This window comes from Phoxinus phoxinus, assembly GCF_949152265.1.
Source record: "Phoxinus phoxinus genome assembly, chromosome: 5".
NCBI lineage: Eukaryota > Metazoa > Chordata > Actinopteri > Cypriniformes > Leuciscidae > Phoxinus > Phoxinus phoxinus.
The window spans coordinates 44298094-44318093 of NC_136880.1; the positions used below are offsets into that span (position 1 = coordinate 44298094).

At 42.8% G+C, this 20000-nt stretch overlaps 1 protein-coding gene across 1 annotated transcript in view; it reads left to right on the plus strand.

Annotated features, from left to right (window-relative positions):
- nectin4b (nectin cell adhesion molecule 4b) overlaps positions 1-20000 on the plus strand; it is a 35258-nt gene that overhangs the window by 6105 nt on the left and 9153 nt on the right. The window contains exons 2-5 of the mRNA XM_079612986.1: positions 10698-10886; positions 14158-14325; positions 14928-15206; positions 17112-17226. Coding sequence (XP_079469112.1) covers positions 10698-10886; positions 14158-14325; positions 14928-15206; positions 17112-17226 — 751 coding nt within the window. The remainder of the gene's footprint in view (positions 1-10697; positions 10887-14157; positions 14326-14927; positions 15207-17111; positions 17227-20000) is intronic.

Sequence of the window (20000 nt, forward strand, 5' to 3'; positions counted from 1 at the left end):
CTCACTCACTCACTCACACACTCACTCACTCACACTCACACACTCACTCACTCACTCACTCACACTTTTTAAACTAATGTTAAACATGACATATTTCTGCTCAGTTTGAGCCTCTGTTTTTTCCTCCATATTCTCAACAACTTTATGAGCCATAAAATCCTGATAAATCAAATGATACTAAACGTTAATGCAAACTGACAGATGAAGTTACACTGATTAAACATGTCGAAACCATATGTGTGTTATTATGTGCATTGATAGTTCTGGGCTTATTTATGAGTCCAAGTTCTGCATGGGAACGTCCTTGTGTGTGTGTGACGTGTGTGTCGGGCAAGAGCGATGGATCATGATAGTGTGAGTTTATTATTAACTCTCACACACTGACCTCGTCTCGAACACTAAACCCAGTCAGAGATGTTTGCAGATGTTCAATCTGGCTCTTTACTTCTCAGTGTGTGTTTGCAGTGAGTTCATGATCACACACTCTCTCTTCATGATCACACACTAACTCTTCATGATCACACACTCTCTCTTCATGATCACACACTAACTCTTCATGATCACACACTCTCTCTTCATGATCACACACTCTCTCTTCATGATCACACACTAACTCTTCATGATCACACACTCTCTCTTCATGATCACACACTCTCTCTTCATGATCACACACTAACTCTTCATGATCACACACTCTCTCTTCATGATCACACACTAACTCTTCATGATCACACACTCTCTCTTCATGATCACACACTCTCTCTTCATGATCACACACTAACTCTTCATGATCACACACTCTCTCTTCATGATCACACACTCTCTCTTCATGATCACACACTAACTCTTCATGATCACACACTAACTCTTCATGATCACACACACTAACTCTTCATGATCACACACTCTCTCTTCATGATCACACACTCTCTCTTCATGATCACACACTCTCTCTTCATGATCACACACTAACTCTTCATGATCACACACTAACTCTTCATGATCACACACTCTCTCTTCATGATCACACACTAACTCTTCATGATCACACACTCTCTCTTCATGATCACACACTCTCTCTTCATGATCACACACTAACTCTTCATGATCACACACTCTCTCTTCATGATCACACACTCTCTCTTCATGATCACACACTCTCTCTTCATGATCACACACTCTCTCTTCATGATCACACACTCTCTCTTCATGATCACACACACTAACTCTTCATGATCACACACACTAACTCTTCATGATCACACACACTAACTCTTCATGATCACACACACTAACTCTTCATGATCACACACTAACTCTTCATGATCACACACACTAACTCTTCATGATCACACACTAACTCTTCATGATCTCACACACTCTCTCTTCATGATCACACACTCTCTCTTCATGATCTCACACACTAACTCTTCATGATCACACACACTAACTCTTCATGATCACACACACTAACTCTTCATGATCACACACTAACTCTTCATGATCACACACACTAACTCTTCATGATCACACACTAACTCTTCATGATCACACACACTAACTCTTCATGATCACACACTAACTCTTCATGATCTCACACACTCTCTCTTCATGATCACACACTCTCTCTTCATGATCACACACACTAACTCTTCATGATCACACACACTAACTCTTCATGATCACACACTAACTCTTCATGATCACACACTAACTCTTCATGATCTCACACACTAACTCTTCATGATCTCACACACTAACTCTTCATGATCTCACACTCTCTCTTCATGATCACACACTCTCTCTTCATGATCACACACTAACTCTTCATGATCACACACTAACTCTTCATGATCTCACACACTAACTCTTCATGATCACACACACTAACTCTTCATGATCACACACTAACTCTTCATGATCTCACACACTAACTCTTCATGATCACACACTAACTCTTCATGATCACACACTAACTCTTCATGATCACACACACTAACTCTTCATGATCACACACTAACTCTTCATGATCTCACACACTAACTCTTCATGATCACACACTAACTCTTCATGATCACACACTAACTCTTCATGATCACACACACTAACTCTTCATGATCACACACTAACTCTTCATGATCTCACACACTCTCTCTTCATGATCACACACTCTCTCTTCATGATCACACACTAACTCTTCATGATCTCACACACTAACTCTTCATGATCACACACTAACTCTTCATGATCACACACTAACTCTTCATGATCTCACACACTAACTCTTCATGATCTCACACACTAACTCTTCATGATCTCACACACTCTTCATGATCACACACTCTCTCTTCATGATCACACACTCTCTCTTCATGATCACACACTCTCTCTTCATGATCACACACTCTCTCTTCATGATCACACACTCTCTCTTCATGATCACACACTAACTCTTCATGATCACACACACTAACTCTTCATGATCACACACTCTCTCTTCATGATCACACACTAACTCTTCATGATCACACACTAACTCTTCATGATCACACACACTAACTCTTCATGATCTCACACACTAACTCTTCATGATCACACACTCTCTCTTCATGATCACACACTCTCTCTTCATGATCACACACTCTCTCTTCATGATCACACACTCTCTCTTCATGATCACACACTAACTCTTCATGATCACACACTAACTCTTCATGATCACACACTCTCTCTTCATGATCACACACTCTCTCTTCATGATCACACACTCTCTCTTCATGATCACACACTAACTCTTCATGATCACACACTAACTCTTCATGATCACACACTCTCTCTTCATGATCACACACACTAACTCTTCATGATCACACACACTAACTCTTCATGATCACACACTAACTCTTCATGATCACACACTCTCTCTTCATGATCACACACTAACTCTTCATGATCACACACTAACTCTTCATGATCACACACACTAACTCTTCATGATCTCACACACTAACTCTTCATGATCACACACTAACTCTTCATGATCTCACACACTAACTCTTCATGATCTCACACACTAACTCTTCATGATCACACACTAACTCTTCATGATCACACACTAACTCTTCATGATCACACACTCTCTCTTCATGATCACACACTCTCTCTTCATGATCACACACTCTCTCTTCATGATCACACACTCTCTCTTCATGATCACACACTAACTCTTCATGATCACACACTAACTCTTCATGATCACACACTCTCTCTTCATGATCACACACTCTCTCTTCATGATCACACACTAACTCTTCATGATCACACACTCTCTCTTCATGATCACACACTCTCTCTTCATGATCACACACTAACTCTTCATGATCACACACACTAACTCTTCATGATCACACACTCTCTCTTCATGATCACACACTCTCTCTTCATGATCACACACTAACTCTTCATGATCTCACACACTAACTCTTCATGATCACACACTAACTCTTCATGATCACACACTAACTCTTCATGATCACACACTAACTCTTCATGATCACACACACTAACTCTTCATGATCACACACTCTCTCTTCATGATCACACTAACTCTTCATGATCTCACACACTAACTCTTCATGATCACACACACTAACTCTTCATGATCACACACTAACTCTTCATGATCACACACACTAACTCTTCATGATCACACACTCTCTCTTCATGATCACACACTCTCTCTTCATGATCACACACTAACTCTTCATGATCTCACACACTCTTCATGATCACACACACTAACTCTTCATGATCACACACTCTCTCTTCATGATCACACACTCTCTCTTCATGATCACACACTCTCTCTTCATGATCACACACTAACTCTTCATGATCTCACTAACTCTTCATGATCACACACACTCTTCATGATCACACACACTAACTCTTCATGATCACACACTAACTCTTCATGATCTCACACACTCTTCATGATCACACACTCTCTCTTCATGATCACACACTCTCTCTTCATGATCACACACTAACTCTTCATGATCTCACACACTCTTCATGATCACACACACTAACTCTTCATGATCACACACTCTCTCTTCATGATCACACACTCTCTCTTCATGATCACACACTCTCTCTTCATGATCACACACTAACTCTTCATGATCTCACTAACTCTTCATGATCACACACACTCTTCATGATCACACACACTAACTCTTCATGATCACACACTAACTCTTCATGATCTCACACACTCTTCATGATCACACACACTAACTCTTCATGATCACACACACTAACTCTTCATGATCACACACTCTCTCTTCATGATCACACACTCTCTCTTCATGATCACACACTAACTCTTCATGATCTCACACACTCTTCATGATCACACACACTAACTCTTCATGATCTCACACACTCTTCATGATCACACACACTAACTCTTCATGATCACACACTAACTCTTCATGATCTCACACACTCTTCATGATCACACACACTAACTCTTCATGATCACACACTAACTCTTCATGATCACACACTAACTCTTCATGATCACACACACTAACTCTTCATGATCACACACTCTCTCTTCATGATCACACACTAACTCTTCATGATCTCACACACTAACTCTTCATGATCACACACTAACTCTTCATGATCTCACACACTAACTCTTCATGATCACACACACTAACTCTTCATGATCACACACTCTCTCTTCATGATCTCACACACTAACTCTTCATGATCTCACACACTAACTCTTCATGATCACACACTAACTCTTCATGATCTCACACACTAACTCTTCATGATCACACACACTAACTCTTCATGATCACACACTAACTCTTCATGATCACACACTAACTCTTCATGATCACACACTAACTCTTCATGATCACACACTAACTCTTCATGATCACACACTCTCTCTTCATGATCACACACTAACTCTTCATGATCACACACACTAACTCTTCATGATCACACACTCTCTCTTCATGATCACACACTCTCTCTTCATGATCACACACTAACTCTTCATGATCTCACACACTCTTCATGATCACACACACTAACTCTTCATGATCACACACACTAACTCTTCATGATCACACACTAACTCTTCATGATCACACACTCTCTCTTCATGATCACACACTAACTCTTCATGATCACACACACTAACTCTTCATGATCACACACTCTCTCTTCATGATCACACACTCTCTCTTCATGATCACACACTAACTCTTCATGATCACACACACTAACTCTTCATGATCACACACTCTCTCTTCATGATCACACACTCTCTCTTCATGATCACACACTAACTCTTCATGATCTCACACACTCTTCATGATCACACACACTAACTCTTCATGATCACACACACTAACTCTTCATGATCACACACTAACTCTTCATGATCACACACTCTCTCTTCATGATCACACACTAACTCTTCATGATCACACACACTAACTCTTCATGATCACACACTAACTCTTCATGATCACACACTAACTCTTCATGATCTCACACACTCTTCATGATCACACACACTAACTCTTCATGATCACACACTCTCTCTTCATGATCACACACTAACTCTTCATGATCACACACACTAACTCTTCATGATCACACACTAACTCTTCATGATCTCACACACTCTCTCTTCATGATCACACACTAACTCTTCATGATCTCACACACTCTTCATGATCACACACACTAACTCTTCATGATCACACACACTAACTCTTCATGATCACACACTCTCTCTTCATGATCACACACACTAACTCTTCATGATCACACACTCTCTCTTCATGATCACACACTAACTCTTCATGATCACACACACTAACTCTTCATGATCACACACGTAGGCCCTGTCCCAAATGGCGCACTTGATGTGGACTTTCGGTCTCGTGGACTTAAATTGCGCGTGCTCGCTGAGTCTACGAGTCCGTAGGCCGTCCCATTCATCACTTTAACGCTCTGAAGTGTGCTCAGCAGCGCCCCCTTTGTACCCTTGAAGCGGTCTTCCGCGAAGCCCGCATAGATGCAGGTTCACGCACTTTAACTACCCAGGAATCCTTGCGAATTTGCGAAAGGCCAATCAGACAACGAATGGGAGGAGCTTTCGCTCACGTTAACATGGATGAGAAGAAAATATTTAAGTGTAAATATCATTATGGTTTTTATGACCTATGTGTACATTTTACCAGTTATTACCTACAGTTTATACAAACATTATGGTCATCAACCAGTGGTTGATATCTCAAACATAAATATAAATATATATTTATATTTTATAAACATAAATAGCTTGCTGAATAATAGGCTACGATCGCATTATGATTCATTAAAGAAATAGAACCGAATGGCAGGGCTTTACTGAGTCATATATAAATGTAGAAATATAATATTTAAACAACAACCGGACCGTCTTCCTATTTCCGGCGTGACGATCGAGTCTGTCCCAAAAATACCTCTCAATGCGCCCTCGTGGACTCGCGCCAAGGGCCCTTTAGGTCTGCACTACATGACGTCAGCAAAGTGTGGACTCTGAGGAAGTCCACAAGTCCGGAGTGTGCCATTTGGGACAGGGCCTAACTCTTCATGATCACACACTAACTCTTCATGATCACACACTAACTCTTCATGATCACACACTAACTCTTCATGATCACACACTAACTCTTCATGATCACACACTAACTCTTCATGATCACACACTAACTCTTCATGATCTCACACACTAACTCTTCATGATCACACACTAACTCTTCATGATCACACACTAACTCTTCATGATCACACACTAACTCTTCATGATCACACACTAACTCTTCATGATCACACACTAACTCTTCATGATCACACACTAACTCTTCATGATCACACACTAACTCTTCATGATCTCACACACTAACTCTTCATGATCACACACTAACTCTTCATGATCACACACTAACTCTTCATGATCACACACTAACTCTTCATGATCACACACTAACTCTTCATGATCACACACTAACTCTTCATGATCACACACTCTCTCTTCATGATCACACACTCTCTCTTCATGATCACACACTCTCTCTTCATGATCACACACTCTCTCTTCATGATCACACACTAACTCTTCATGATCACACACTAACTCTTCATGATCTCACACACTAACTCTTCATGATCACACACTCTCTCTTCATGATCACACACTCTCTCTTCATGATCACACACTAACTCTTCATGATCACACACTAACTCTTCATGATCACACACACTAACTCTTCATGATCACACACTAACTCTTCATGATCACACACTAACTCTTCATGATCACACACACTAACTCTTCATGATCACACACACTAACTCTTCATGATCACACACTAACTCTTCATGATCACACACTAACTCTTCATGATCACACACACTAACTCTTCATGATCACACACTAACTCTTCATGATCACACACTCTCTCTTCATGATCACACACTCTCTCTTCATGATCACACACTAACTCTTCATGATCACACACTAACTCTTCATGATCACACACTAACTCTTCATGATCACACACTAACTCTTCATGATCACACACTAACTCTTCATGATCACACACTCTCTCTTCATGATCACACACTCTCTCTTCATGATCACACACTCTCTCTTCATGATCACACACTCTCTCTTCATGATCACACACTCTCTCTTCATGATCACACACACTAACTCTTCATGATCACACACTAACTCTTCATGATCACACACTAACTCTTCATGATCACACACTAACTCTTCATGATCACACACTAACTCTTCATGATCTCACACACTAACTCTTCATGATCTCACACACTAACTCTTCATGATCTCACACACTAACTCTTCATGATCTCACACACTAACTCTTCATGATCACACACACTAACTCTTCATGATCTCACACACTAACTCTTCATGATCACACACACTAACTCTTCATGATCACACACTCTCTCTTCATGATCACACACACTAACTCTTCATGATCTCACACACTAACTCTTCATGATCTCACACACTAACTCTTCATGATCTCACACACTAACTCTTCATGATCACACACACTAACTCTTCATGATCACACACTAACTCTTCATGATCTCACACACTAACTCTTCATGATCTCACACACTAACTCTTCATGATCACACACTCTCTCTTCATGATCACACACTAACTCTTCATGATCACACACACTAACTCTTCATGATCACACACTAACTCATCATGATCACACACTCTCTCTTCATGATCACACACTCTCTCTTCATGATCACACACTAACTCTTCATGATCACACACACTAACTCTTCATGATCTCACACACTAACTCTTCATGATCTCACACACTAACTCTTCATGATCACACACACTAACTCTTCATGATCTCACACACTAACTCTTCATGATCACACACACTAACTCTTCATGATCACACACTCTCTCTTCATGATCACACACTAACTCTTCATGATCACACACTCTTCATGATCACACACTAACTCTTCATGATCTCACACACTCTCTCTTCATGATCACACACTAACTCTTCATGATCTCACACACTAACTCTTCATGATCACACACACTAACTCTTCATGATCACACACTAACTCTTCATGATCTCACACACTAACTCTTCATGATCTCACACACTAACTCTTCATGATCACACACTAACTCTTCATGATCTCACACACTAACTCTTCATGATCACACACTAACTATTCATGATCACACACTAACTCTTCATGATCACACACTAACTCTTCATGATCTCACACACTAACTCTTCATGATCACACACTCTCTCTTCATGATCACACACTCTCTCTTCATGATCACACACTAACTCTTCATGATCACACACTAACTCTTCATGATCTCACACACTAACTCTTCATGATCACACACTCTCTCTTCATGATCACACACTAACTCTTCATGATCTCACACACTAACTCTTCATGATCACACACTAACTCTTCATGATCTCACACACTAACTCTTCATGATCACACACACTAACTCTTCATGATCACACACACTAACTCTTCATGATCACACACTCTCTCTTCATGATCACACACTCTCTCTTCATGATCTCACACACTAACTCTTCATGATCACACACACTCTCTCTTCATGATCACACACACTAACTCTTCATGATCTCACACACTAACTCTTCATGATCTCACACACTAACTCTTCATGATCACACACACTAACTCTTCATGATCACACACTAACTCTTCATGATCACACACTAACTCTTCATGATCACACACACTAACTCTTCATGATCACACACTAACTCTTCATGATCACACACTAACTCTTCATGATCTCACACACTAACTCTTCATGATCACACACACTAACTCTTCATGATCACACACTAACTCTTCATGATCACACACACTAACTCTTCATGATCACACACTAACTCTTCATGATCTCACACACTAACTCTTCATGATCTCACACACTAACTCTTCATGATCACACACTAACTCTTCATGATCACACACTAACTCTTCATGATCACACACTAACTCTTCATGATCACACACTAACTCTTCATGATCACACACTAACTCTTCATGATCACACACACTAACTCTTCATGATCTCACACACTAACTCTTCATGATCTCACACACTAACTCTTCATGATCACACACTCTCTCTTCATGATCACACTAACTCTTCATGATCTCACACTAACTCTTCATGATCACACACTCTCTCTTTATGATCACACACTAACTCTTCATGATCACACACTAACTCTTCATGATCACACACTAACTCTTCATGATCACACACACTAACTCTTCATGATCACACACTAACTCTTCATGATCACACACTAACTCTTCATGATCACACACACTAACTCTTCATGATCACACACACTAACTCTTCATGATCACACACACTAACTCTTCATGATCACACACACTAACTCTTCATGATCACACACTAACTCTTCATGATCACACACTAACTCTTCATGATCACACACTAACTCTTCATGATCACACACACTAACTCTTCATGATCACACACTAACTCTTCATGATCTCACACACTAACTCTTCATGATCACACACTCTCTCTTCATGATCACACACACTAACTCTTCATGATCTCACACACTAACTCTTCATGATCTCACACACTAACTCTTCATGATCACACACTAACTCTTCATGATCACACACTAACTCTTCATGATCACACACTAACTCTTCATGATCACACACTAACTCTTCATGATCACACACTAACTCTTCATGATCACACACTCTCTCTTCATGATCACACACACTCTCTTCATGATCTCACACACTAACTCTTCATGATCTCACACACTAACTCTTCATGATCACACACTCTCTCTTCATGATCTCACACACTAACTCTTCATGATCACACACTCTTCATGATCACACACTAACTCTTCATGATCTCACACACTAACTCTTTATTTCTCAGTGTGTGTTTGCAGATGTTCACACTAACTCTTCATGATCACACACTAACTCTTCATGATCTCACACACTAACTCTTTATTTCTCAGTGTGTGTTCGCAGTGATTTCCTCGACCCGCCAGCGTCCCTGCGCTCGTTCTCCGACACACACACTCGGCTTCCCTGTCGGTTCGAGGTGGAGGGCGACGAGAAGGTGGTGCAGGTGACCTGGTCCAGGCAGAAACCAGGAGGAGAACGAGAACAGATCATTACTGGACACTTTACTGACGGACCTAAAGGTACAAACATGATCTAGTCGAGTAAATCTCATCAAACACTTACACTGAAGGAACCTTGTGTTGAAAAATAATGTGCGAGTGAGTGTGCATACGAGAGAGTGAGTGAGTGTGCGAGAGAGTGAGTGAGTCAGTGTGCGTACGAGAGAGTGAGTGAGTGTGCGTGAGAGTGAGAGAGTGAGTGAGTGAGTGTGCGTGCATGAGAGTGAGTGAGTGAGTGAGTATGCGTGCGAGAGAGTGAGTGAGTGAGTATGCGTGCGAGAGAGTGAGTGAGTGAGTGTGCGTGCGAGAGAGTGAGTGAGTGTGCGAGAGAGTGAGTGAGTCAGTGTGCGTACGAGAGAGTGAGTGAGTGAGTGAGTGTGCGAGAGAGTGAGAGAGTGAGAGAGTGAGTGTGCGTGCATGAGAGTGAGAGAGTGAGTGAGTGAGTGAGTGTGAGTGAGTGTGTGTGCGAGAGAGTGAGTGAGTGTGCGTGAGAGTGAGAGAGTGAGTGAGTGAGTGTGCGTGCATGAGAGTGAGAGAGTGAGTGAGTGAGTGAGTGAGTGTGTGTGCGAGAGAGTGAGTGAGTGTGCGTGCGAGTGAGTGAGTGAGTGTGCGTGCGTGAGCGAGTGTGCGTGCGAGAGAGTGAGTGAGTGTGCGTGCGTGAGCGAGTGTGCGTGCGAGAGAGTGAGTGAGTGTGCGTGCGTGAGCGAGTGTGCGTGCGAGAGAGCGAGTGTGCGTGCGAGAGAGCGAGTGTGCGTGCGAGAGAGCGAGTGTGCGTGCGAGAGAGTGAGTGTGCGTGCGAGAGAGTGAGCGAGTGTGCGTGTGAGCGAGTGTGCGTGCGAGAGAGTGAGCGAGTGTGCGTGTGAGCGAGTGTGCGTGCGAGAGAGTGAGCGAGCGAGTGTGCGTGTGAGCGAGTGTGCGTGCGAGAGAGTGAGCGAGTGTGCGTGTGAGCGAGTGTGCGTGTGAGCGAGTGTGTGTGCGAGAGAGTGAGCAAATGTGCGTGGGAGAGAGCGAGTGTGCGTGCGAGAGAGCGAGTGTGCGTGCGAGAGAGTGAGTGTGCGTGCGAGAGAGTGAGTGAGTGTGCGTGCGTGAGAGTGAGTGTGCGTGCGAGAGAGCGAGTGTGCGTGCGAGAGAGTGAGTGTGCGTGCGAGAGAGTGAGCGAGTGTGCGTGTGAGCGAGTGTGCGTGCGAGAGAGTGAGCGAGTGTGCGTGCGAGAGAGTGAGTGAGAGTGAGTGGACATGCGTTCTGGTGATTCATCATTAAATCACCTCCCATTCAAAGAAGCGCAAACACACACAAGCATCATTTTCCCCGCAGCACTTCTGTCACATGACCTGATGGAAACACTGTCATGTATTGTGTTGTGACATGTGTGTGTGTCACCTGGAGACATTTGTCATGACGGATGTTTTCAGTGGTGTATTGTGTTGACTAGAGCGACTCGCATCTGCCATCCGTGTTGATGTGAACCGCTTTAAACAATAGTTCACACAAAAATAAACTCTTCTGCCATTATTTACTCACCCTCATGTCATACAGACTCTGTTTTTGGAGCACAAAGGGACTCATTTTTGCATACAATGGCAGTGAATGGTAACAGACAGTAGTCAATATAACTAATATTGTTACAGTGTAATAGTGTTATTCACTGTAAAGCTTGAGCTGAGAGAAGGAAAGCCGTTGGTTTGGAATGGTGCATTTTAGTATTTTTTTAGTTAAAGGATTAGTTCACTTTTAAAAAACTTTTGCTGATAGTTTACTCACCCCGATGTCATCCAAGATGTCCATGTCTTTCTTTCTTCAGTGGAAAAGAAATGAAGGTTTTTGATGAACACATTTCTCCATATAATGGACGTCAATGGGCCCCAAACGGGTCAAGGTCCAGATGACAGTGTCAGCGCCGCTTCAACGGGCTTTAAACGACACCAGACGATGAATACGGCTCTTATCTAGCGAAACCATCGTCATTTCACACATAAATAAACAAGTTTAAGTTTTTTAAGCACAAGTGCTCGCCTTGCTCTGTTCGTGACGTCACGTAATACACAGTTACGCTGTAAAGGTCACGCTTCTGTGAAAAGTAAAACATTTCTGTCCTGACAAATTTTCTTTTAGACTTTTTAATATTCCAACACCAGGATACACACACGAGATGGGCATTTTAAACGATAAACTGACACAACGACATGTGAATATGTGTGTATGGTCCTCGTCAAGCGTGACCTTTTCAGCGTAACTGCGTATTACGTGACGTCACGAACGCGTGTCTGGTATTTTGGTTTGACTGTAAAAATTATCAAATTAAATAAGAGCTGAGCTTAATAGATTTGATCGGTTTTAACAGAGTCACATTACATTGACATTTACCAAAAGGCAATTTATCACAAATTGCCTGTTATTTTAAAAGAGGAGCAGATTTGAATAAAAAAAGGCAAACATTTGCTTATTTTATATAGTCGTAGGAAAGAAAAATCACAGATGTTTATATTAGATCACATTGATATTTTTATCATAGTTTTAAAGATCAAAGTGCAGATAAATGGAGTTTTCTCCCTAAAGAAAGTGAATCTGAACTGAAGCGAGTCGTCAGTAATTCAGTCTCACTTCCTGCTGAACTGGTTTGTGACTAATTAGCATAATGCCAGCCTCTGGTCTTGATTGGCTGAGCAGCGTCTCTTAGCCCCGCCCTCAAACACTGTAGTGTGTCTGAGACTAGAAGAGTTCGTGTTGTTCATGTGGAGAAGACGCTGTGTTCTGAGATTGATACGGTAAAACCCACGCCATCGTTACTGTTCGTATCACTGTGATCAAGAGCTGAGACTCAGATATGATAATGAGTGTTTGCTTTCTGACCAATCACAGCAGAGCAGCTCTCAGAGAGGCGGAGCTTAGAGACTGAATCTCCGAACGAAGAGAAAGAGCTGACGCTGCAGATTATCAGGACATTACAGTGGGGTTTTGCTAACACTTTACAATAAGGTTCATTAGTTAACATTAGTTAACTACCTTAGTTAATGAACTAAGCTGTATTTTTATTAACTAACATTAACAGAGATTAATAAATACGTTAACAAAGGTATTGCTCATGTTAGTTAGTACTTTATCTAATGAACCATATTGTAAAGTGTTACCGTATTTTTTGTCTTGTATGCATGTGAACCTGTTGAGACTCCAAAACAGTATAAGGAACTTTAAGGGCACTATAGTGATTGTGTTTATGTCTAATACTGTATTTCCCTCTCACTGAATGTAATGTATGGTCTTCCTCCTGAACCGGCGCGTTTGTTTCTCCCAGCGTCTCCTGATTTCCTGAAGCACGTTCGCTTCGAGAGCTCTGACCCGACGCTCGACTCGACGCTGTTGATTCTGAACACGAAGAAGTCGGATCAGGCCACATACACCTGCCACATCTCCACCTTTCCCTCGGGAAACTTCGAGACACACATCAGCCTGACCGTCTGGAGTAAGAGTCTTTTCATTTCCACACTTCTGTTGACAAAAGGAAGGTCTGTTGATCAGTTGATCTGCTGTACAATACAAAACCAGTAACCAGTTAAAAATGACCTTGGTTTAGGCTGTAAAAATGTGTTTTATGAACTGAATTGATCTGATCCAGCGCCAAACACTGGTGTGTGTGAATGAACGGCCAGACACATTCAAAGTTTCTGTTTTACTTCAATGAGCTTATTATTTCTGCCTTTAATTATTACGTTGTTTAAATTAATACATTTGAGCTAACTTTGATTTTGTATATACATTTCTGAAATACATAACTTAGACAGTTTGCTCTGATAACAGATCACTCTACATCAGATCACTTTTTTGGGGAAAATAAATACTTTTATTCATCAAGGATGAATTAAATTTATCAAAAGTGACAGTAAAGACATTTATAATGTTACATAAGATTCTATTTCAAATAAATACTGTTCTTTTTGAACTTAGTTACCATGAACTAAGCACTTTTGAACAGTTTTTTGAGCATCACACCATATTAGAATGATTCGTGAAGGATCGCTGATCTGACTGGTGAAAGCACTTCATCTGGTGTTTCTCGTCCTCTAGCTCTGCCGATCTCGTCTCTGGATCCGGTGATCCTGCAGGAAGGCCAGTCGTTTCGCTCGGCCGCCTCGTGTCGTGCGGTCGCACACCCTGCGCCGCTACTGTCCTGGGACACGGATGTTCCCGGGCAGTCGCAGAACCGGAGCGGGGAGGACGGGGTCGTGACCTCGCAGTTTTCCCTGCATCCGCTGCGCAGCATGAACGGCCAGAGGCTCGACTGTCTCGTGTGGCACCCGGCGCTCGACGGCCCACGCAGACTCAGCAACACACTCATCGTGCACTGTAAGTGTGAGAGTGTGAGAGTGTGAGTGTGAGAGTGAGTGTGAGAGTGTGAGTGTGAGAGTGAGAGTGAGAGTGAGTGTGAGAGTGAGTGAGTGAGTGAGTGAGTGAGTGAGTGAGTGAGTGTGAGAGTGTGAGTGTGAGTGAGTGAGAGTGAGTGTGAGAGTGAGAGTGAGTGTGAGTGTGAGTGTGAGTGTGAGTGTGAGAGTGAGTGTGAGAGTGAGTGTGAGAGTGAGTGTGAGAGTGAGTGTGAGTGTGAGAGTGAGTGAGTGAGTGAGTGTGAGAGTGAGTGTGAGTGTGAGAGTGAGTGTGAGAGTGAGTGTGAGAGTGAGTGTGAGAGTGAGTGTGAGAGTGAGTGTGAGAGTGAGTGTGAGAGTGAGTGTGAGAGTGAGTGTGAGAGTGAGTGTGAGAGTGAGTGTGAGAGTGAGTGTGAGAGTGAGTGTGAGAGTGAGTGTGAGAGTGAGTGTGAGAGTGAGTGTGAGAGTGAGTGTGAGAGTGAGTGTGAGAGTGAGAGTGAGTGTGAGTGTGAGTGTGAGTGTGAGAGTGAGTGTGAGAGTGAGTGTGAGAGTGAGTGTGAGAGTGAGTGAGTGTGAGAGTGAGTGAGTGAGTGAGTGTGAGAGTGAGTGTGAGTGTGAGAGTGAGTGTGAGAGTGAGTGTGAGAGTGAGTGTGAGAGTGAGTGTGAGAGTGAGTGTGAGAGTGAGTGTGAGAGTGAGTGTGAGAGTGAGTGTGAGAGTGTGAGTGTGAGTGAGTGAGAGTGAGTGTGAGAGTGAGAGTGAGTGTGAGTGTGAGTGTGAGTGTGAGTGTGAGAGTGAGTGTGAGAGTGAGTGTGAGAGTGAGTGTGAGAGTGAGTGTGAGTGTGAGAGTGAGTGAGTGAGTGAGTGTGAGAGTGAGTGTGAGTGTGAGAGTGAGTGTGAGAGTGAGTGTGAGAGTGAGTGTGAGAGTGAGAGTGAGAGTGAGTGAGAGTGTGAGAGAGTGAGTGTGAGAATGAGAGTGAGAGTGAGTGTGAGAGTGTGAGAGTGAGTGTGAGAGTGAGTGTGAGAGTGAGTGTGAGAGTGAGTGTGAGAGTGAGTGTGAGAGTGAGTGTGAGAGTGAGTGTGAGAGTGAGTGAGAGTGTGAGAGTGAGAGTGAGTGAGTGTGAGAGTGAGAGTGAGCGTGAGTGTGAGTGTGAGTGTGAGAGTGAGTGTGAGTGTGAGTGTGAGTGTGAGTGTGAGTGTGAGTGTGAGTGTGAGAGTGAGTGAGAGTGAGAGTGAGTGAGTGAGTGTGAGAGTGAGTGAGTGAGAGTGAGAGTGAGTGAGTGTGAGTGAGTGTGAGTGAGTGTGAGAGTGAGTGTGAGTGTGAGTGTGAGTGTGAGAGTGAGAGTGAGTGTGAGTGTGAGTGTGAGAGTGAGTGTGAGAGTGAGTGTGAGTGTGAGAGTGAGTGTGAGAGTTAGTGTGAGTGTGAGTGTGAGTGTGAGTGTGAGAGTGAGTGTGAGTGTGAGTGTGAGAGTGAGTGTGAGAGTGAGTGTGAGAGTGAGTGTGAGAGTGAGTGTGAGAGTGAGTGTGAGAGTGAGTGTGAGAGTGAGTGTGAGAGTGAGTGTGAGAGTGAGAGTGAGAGTGAGTGTGAGAGTGAGTGTGAGAGTGAGTGTGAGAGTGAGTGTGAGTGTGAGTGTGAGTGTGAGAGTGAGTGTGAGAGTGAGTGTGAGAGTGAGTGTGAGTGTGAGAGTGAGTGTGAGTGTGAGAGTGAGTGTGAGAGTGAGTGTGAGTGTGAGTGTGAGAGTGAGTGTGAGAGTGAGTGTGAGAGTGAGTGTGAGAGTGAGTGTGAGAGTGAGTGTGAGAGTGAGTGTGAGGGTGTGAGTGTGTGTCCCACCCCTTACTAATGCGCCAAATGGTCCAAATTATATTATGATAATATTTGTGTGTGTGTGTCAGTTCCTCCAGACGCAGAGATTGTTGGTTCTGGCTCCTGGAGGATGGGTCAGGTCGGGTCAGAGCTCAGGTGTGCAGTGAAGGGAAACCCGCAGCCGCAGAACATCACCTGGAGCAGGTAACAGCTTCACACACACTTCTGATGATCCACCACAGCACAACACACACTACTGATGATCCACCACAGCACAGTACACACTACTGATGATCCACCACAGCACAACACACACTACTGATGATCCACCACAGCACAACACACACTACTGATGATCCACCACAGCACAACACACACTACTGATGATCCACCACAGCACAACACACACTACTGATGATCCACCACAGCACAACACACACTACTGATGATCCACCACAGCACAGTACACACTACTGATGATCCACCACAGCACAACACACACTTCTGATGATCCACCACAGCACAACACACACTACTGATGATCCACCACAGCACAACACACACTACTGATGATCCACCACAGCACAACACACACTACTGATGATCCACCACAGCACAACACACACTACTGATGATCCACCACAGCACAACACACACTACTGATGATCCACCACAGCACAACACACACTACTGATGATCCACCACAGCACAACACACACTACTGATGATCCACCACAGCACAACACACACTACTGATGATCCACCACAGCACAACACACACTACTGATGATCCACCACAGCACAACACACACTACTGATGATCCACCACAGCACAACACACACTACTGATGATCCACCACAGCACAGTACACACTTGGGGTGTGTGTTTGTGTTGTTTTGTGCCAGAGAACTTCTGAAATAGATTGAAGACACACATTTAAAAGATAAAACAAAAAACTGTGATCTGAATTTCTCTCCATCCAACAGTATTTCACAGAAGTAACTCGCTGAATATACAGTTTTGTAAACTTGAACACTTGCTACTAAATGTTTAAATATAGTCTACATGTATTCATTTATTCATTTAGCAGACGCTTTTATCCAAAACGACTTACAAATTAGAACAATAGAAGCAATTAAACTAGCAGTAGGACAACAGTATGTGAGTGCTATGACCCTTCACAGTACAATCCAACGCAATATTTTTTTTTTTAAGTTAGAATAAAGGAGAAAGTGTTAGTATCACTGGATCAAGTGCTGCCGAAAAAGAAGCGTCTTCAGCAGTTTCTTAAAGATGTCTCCGGACTCAGCAGCTCCGGCTGAGTTAGATCATCACCAGCAGGACCAGTCATGGTGAAGGTCCGAGAGAGAGATCCAGAGCCTCTTTGAGATGATGCACCACCAGACGCCGCTCGCTTGCAGAGCACAAGTTTCTGGACGGCACATAAGTCTGAAGTAATGAGTTCAGGTACAGGGGAGCAGTGCCAGTGGTGTTCTGTAGGCAAACGTCAGTGACTTGAGTTTGATGCGAGCGGCAACCAGTGCAGTTTGGTGAGGAGAGGAGTGACGTGTGCTCTCTTCGGCTCGTTGAAGACACTCTAGCTGCAGCTCCTGGATCAGTTGCAGACGTTTGACAGTGCAAGCTGGGAGACCGGCCAGGAGAGCATTACAATAGTCCAGTCTGGAGAGAACAAGCGCCTGAACAAGCAGTTGTGTAGCTCTGATAGGAAGGGCCTGATCCTCCTGATGTTGTACAAGGAAAATCTGCATGACCGGGCAGTGCTAGCGATGTGGTCTGTGAAGATCAATTGGTCATCGATTATTACTCCAAGGTTCCTGGCTGATCTTGATGGAGTTATGGATGACGAGCTGAATGGAGAAGTTGTGATGAAGTGTTGGGTTAGCCGGGATTACGAGTAGCTCTGTCTTCACAAGGTTTAGTTGAAGGTGGTGGTCCTTCATCCAGCCAGAGATGTCTGTCAGGCTGAGATGTGAGCGGCTCCCGTCGGATCATCCGGCTGGAGTGAGAGGTAGAGTTGTGTGTCATCAGCGTAGCAGTGATAGGAGAAGCCATGTTTCTGAATCACAGATCCTAGTGATTTCATGTAGATGGAGAAGTGAAGTGGTCCAAGCACTGAACCCTGAGGCACACCAGTAGCTAGATGCTGGGTCTTAGACACCTCACCCCTCCACGACACCCTGAATGACCTACCCGAGAGATAAGACTTGAACCACTGGAGTGCGGTTCCCGAGATGCCCTTCATCTTTAGGATTGACAGGAGGATCTGGTGGTTAACTGTGTCGAAGGCAGCAGATCCAGCAGGATGAGAACTGAGGACTGCTCTTGCCAGTCTCAGAGCTTCAATTACTGAGAGCAGAGCAGTCTCAGTTGAGTGTCCGCTTCTGAAGCCAGACTGATTGTTGTCCAAGAGGTTGTTCTGCGTAAGAAAGGAGGAGATGTGGTTGAAAACAACTCGTTCAAGTGCTTTTGCGGCGAATGGAAGAAGGGATACCGGTCTGTAATTCTCTAGATGTGCTGGATTTAGAGTGGGTTTTTAGATATAGTTTATAACTACATATAGTTTATCGCCACAAACTATATCTAGTTCTTCATCAGAACTCATTTGATCCAATAATTGATTTACTATTTTACTTTTAGTTTTATATTTGTTTTTGTCTATTTATTTGTGCTATTTTATGATTTTTAGTATTAGTATTTAAGTATTTTTTGCTATTTTAGTATTAATAGTATTTTTCTAATTATTTAAATGATTTTACGATTTTTTGTATTAGTATTTAAGTATTTTAGCTTTTTTAGTATTTGTATTTATTGTAGTATCTTGTATTTATTTGTACTTTTTCTAAAAATTTAGTATTAAAATTTTCGGTTTTTGCATTTTAGTTCTCATATTTATTTTGTATTTATATGTACTATTTTGTAATTTTTTTGTTTCAAATCAGTTTGTTTATGTATTTAG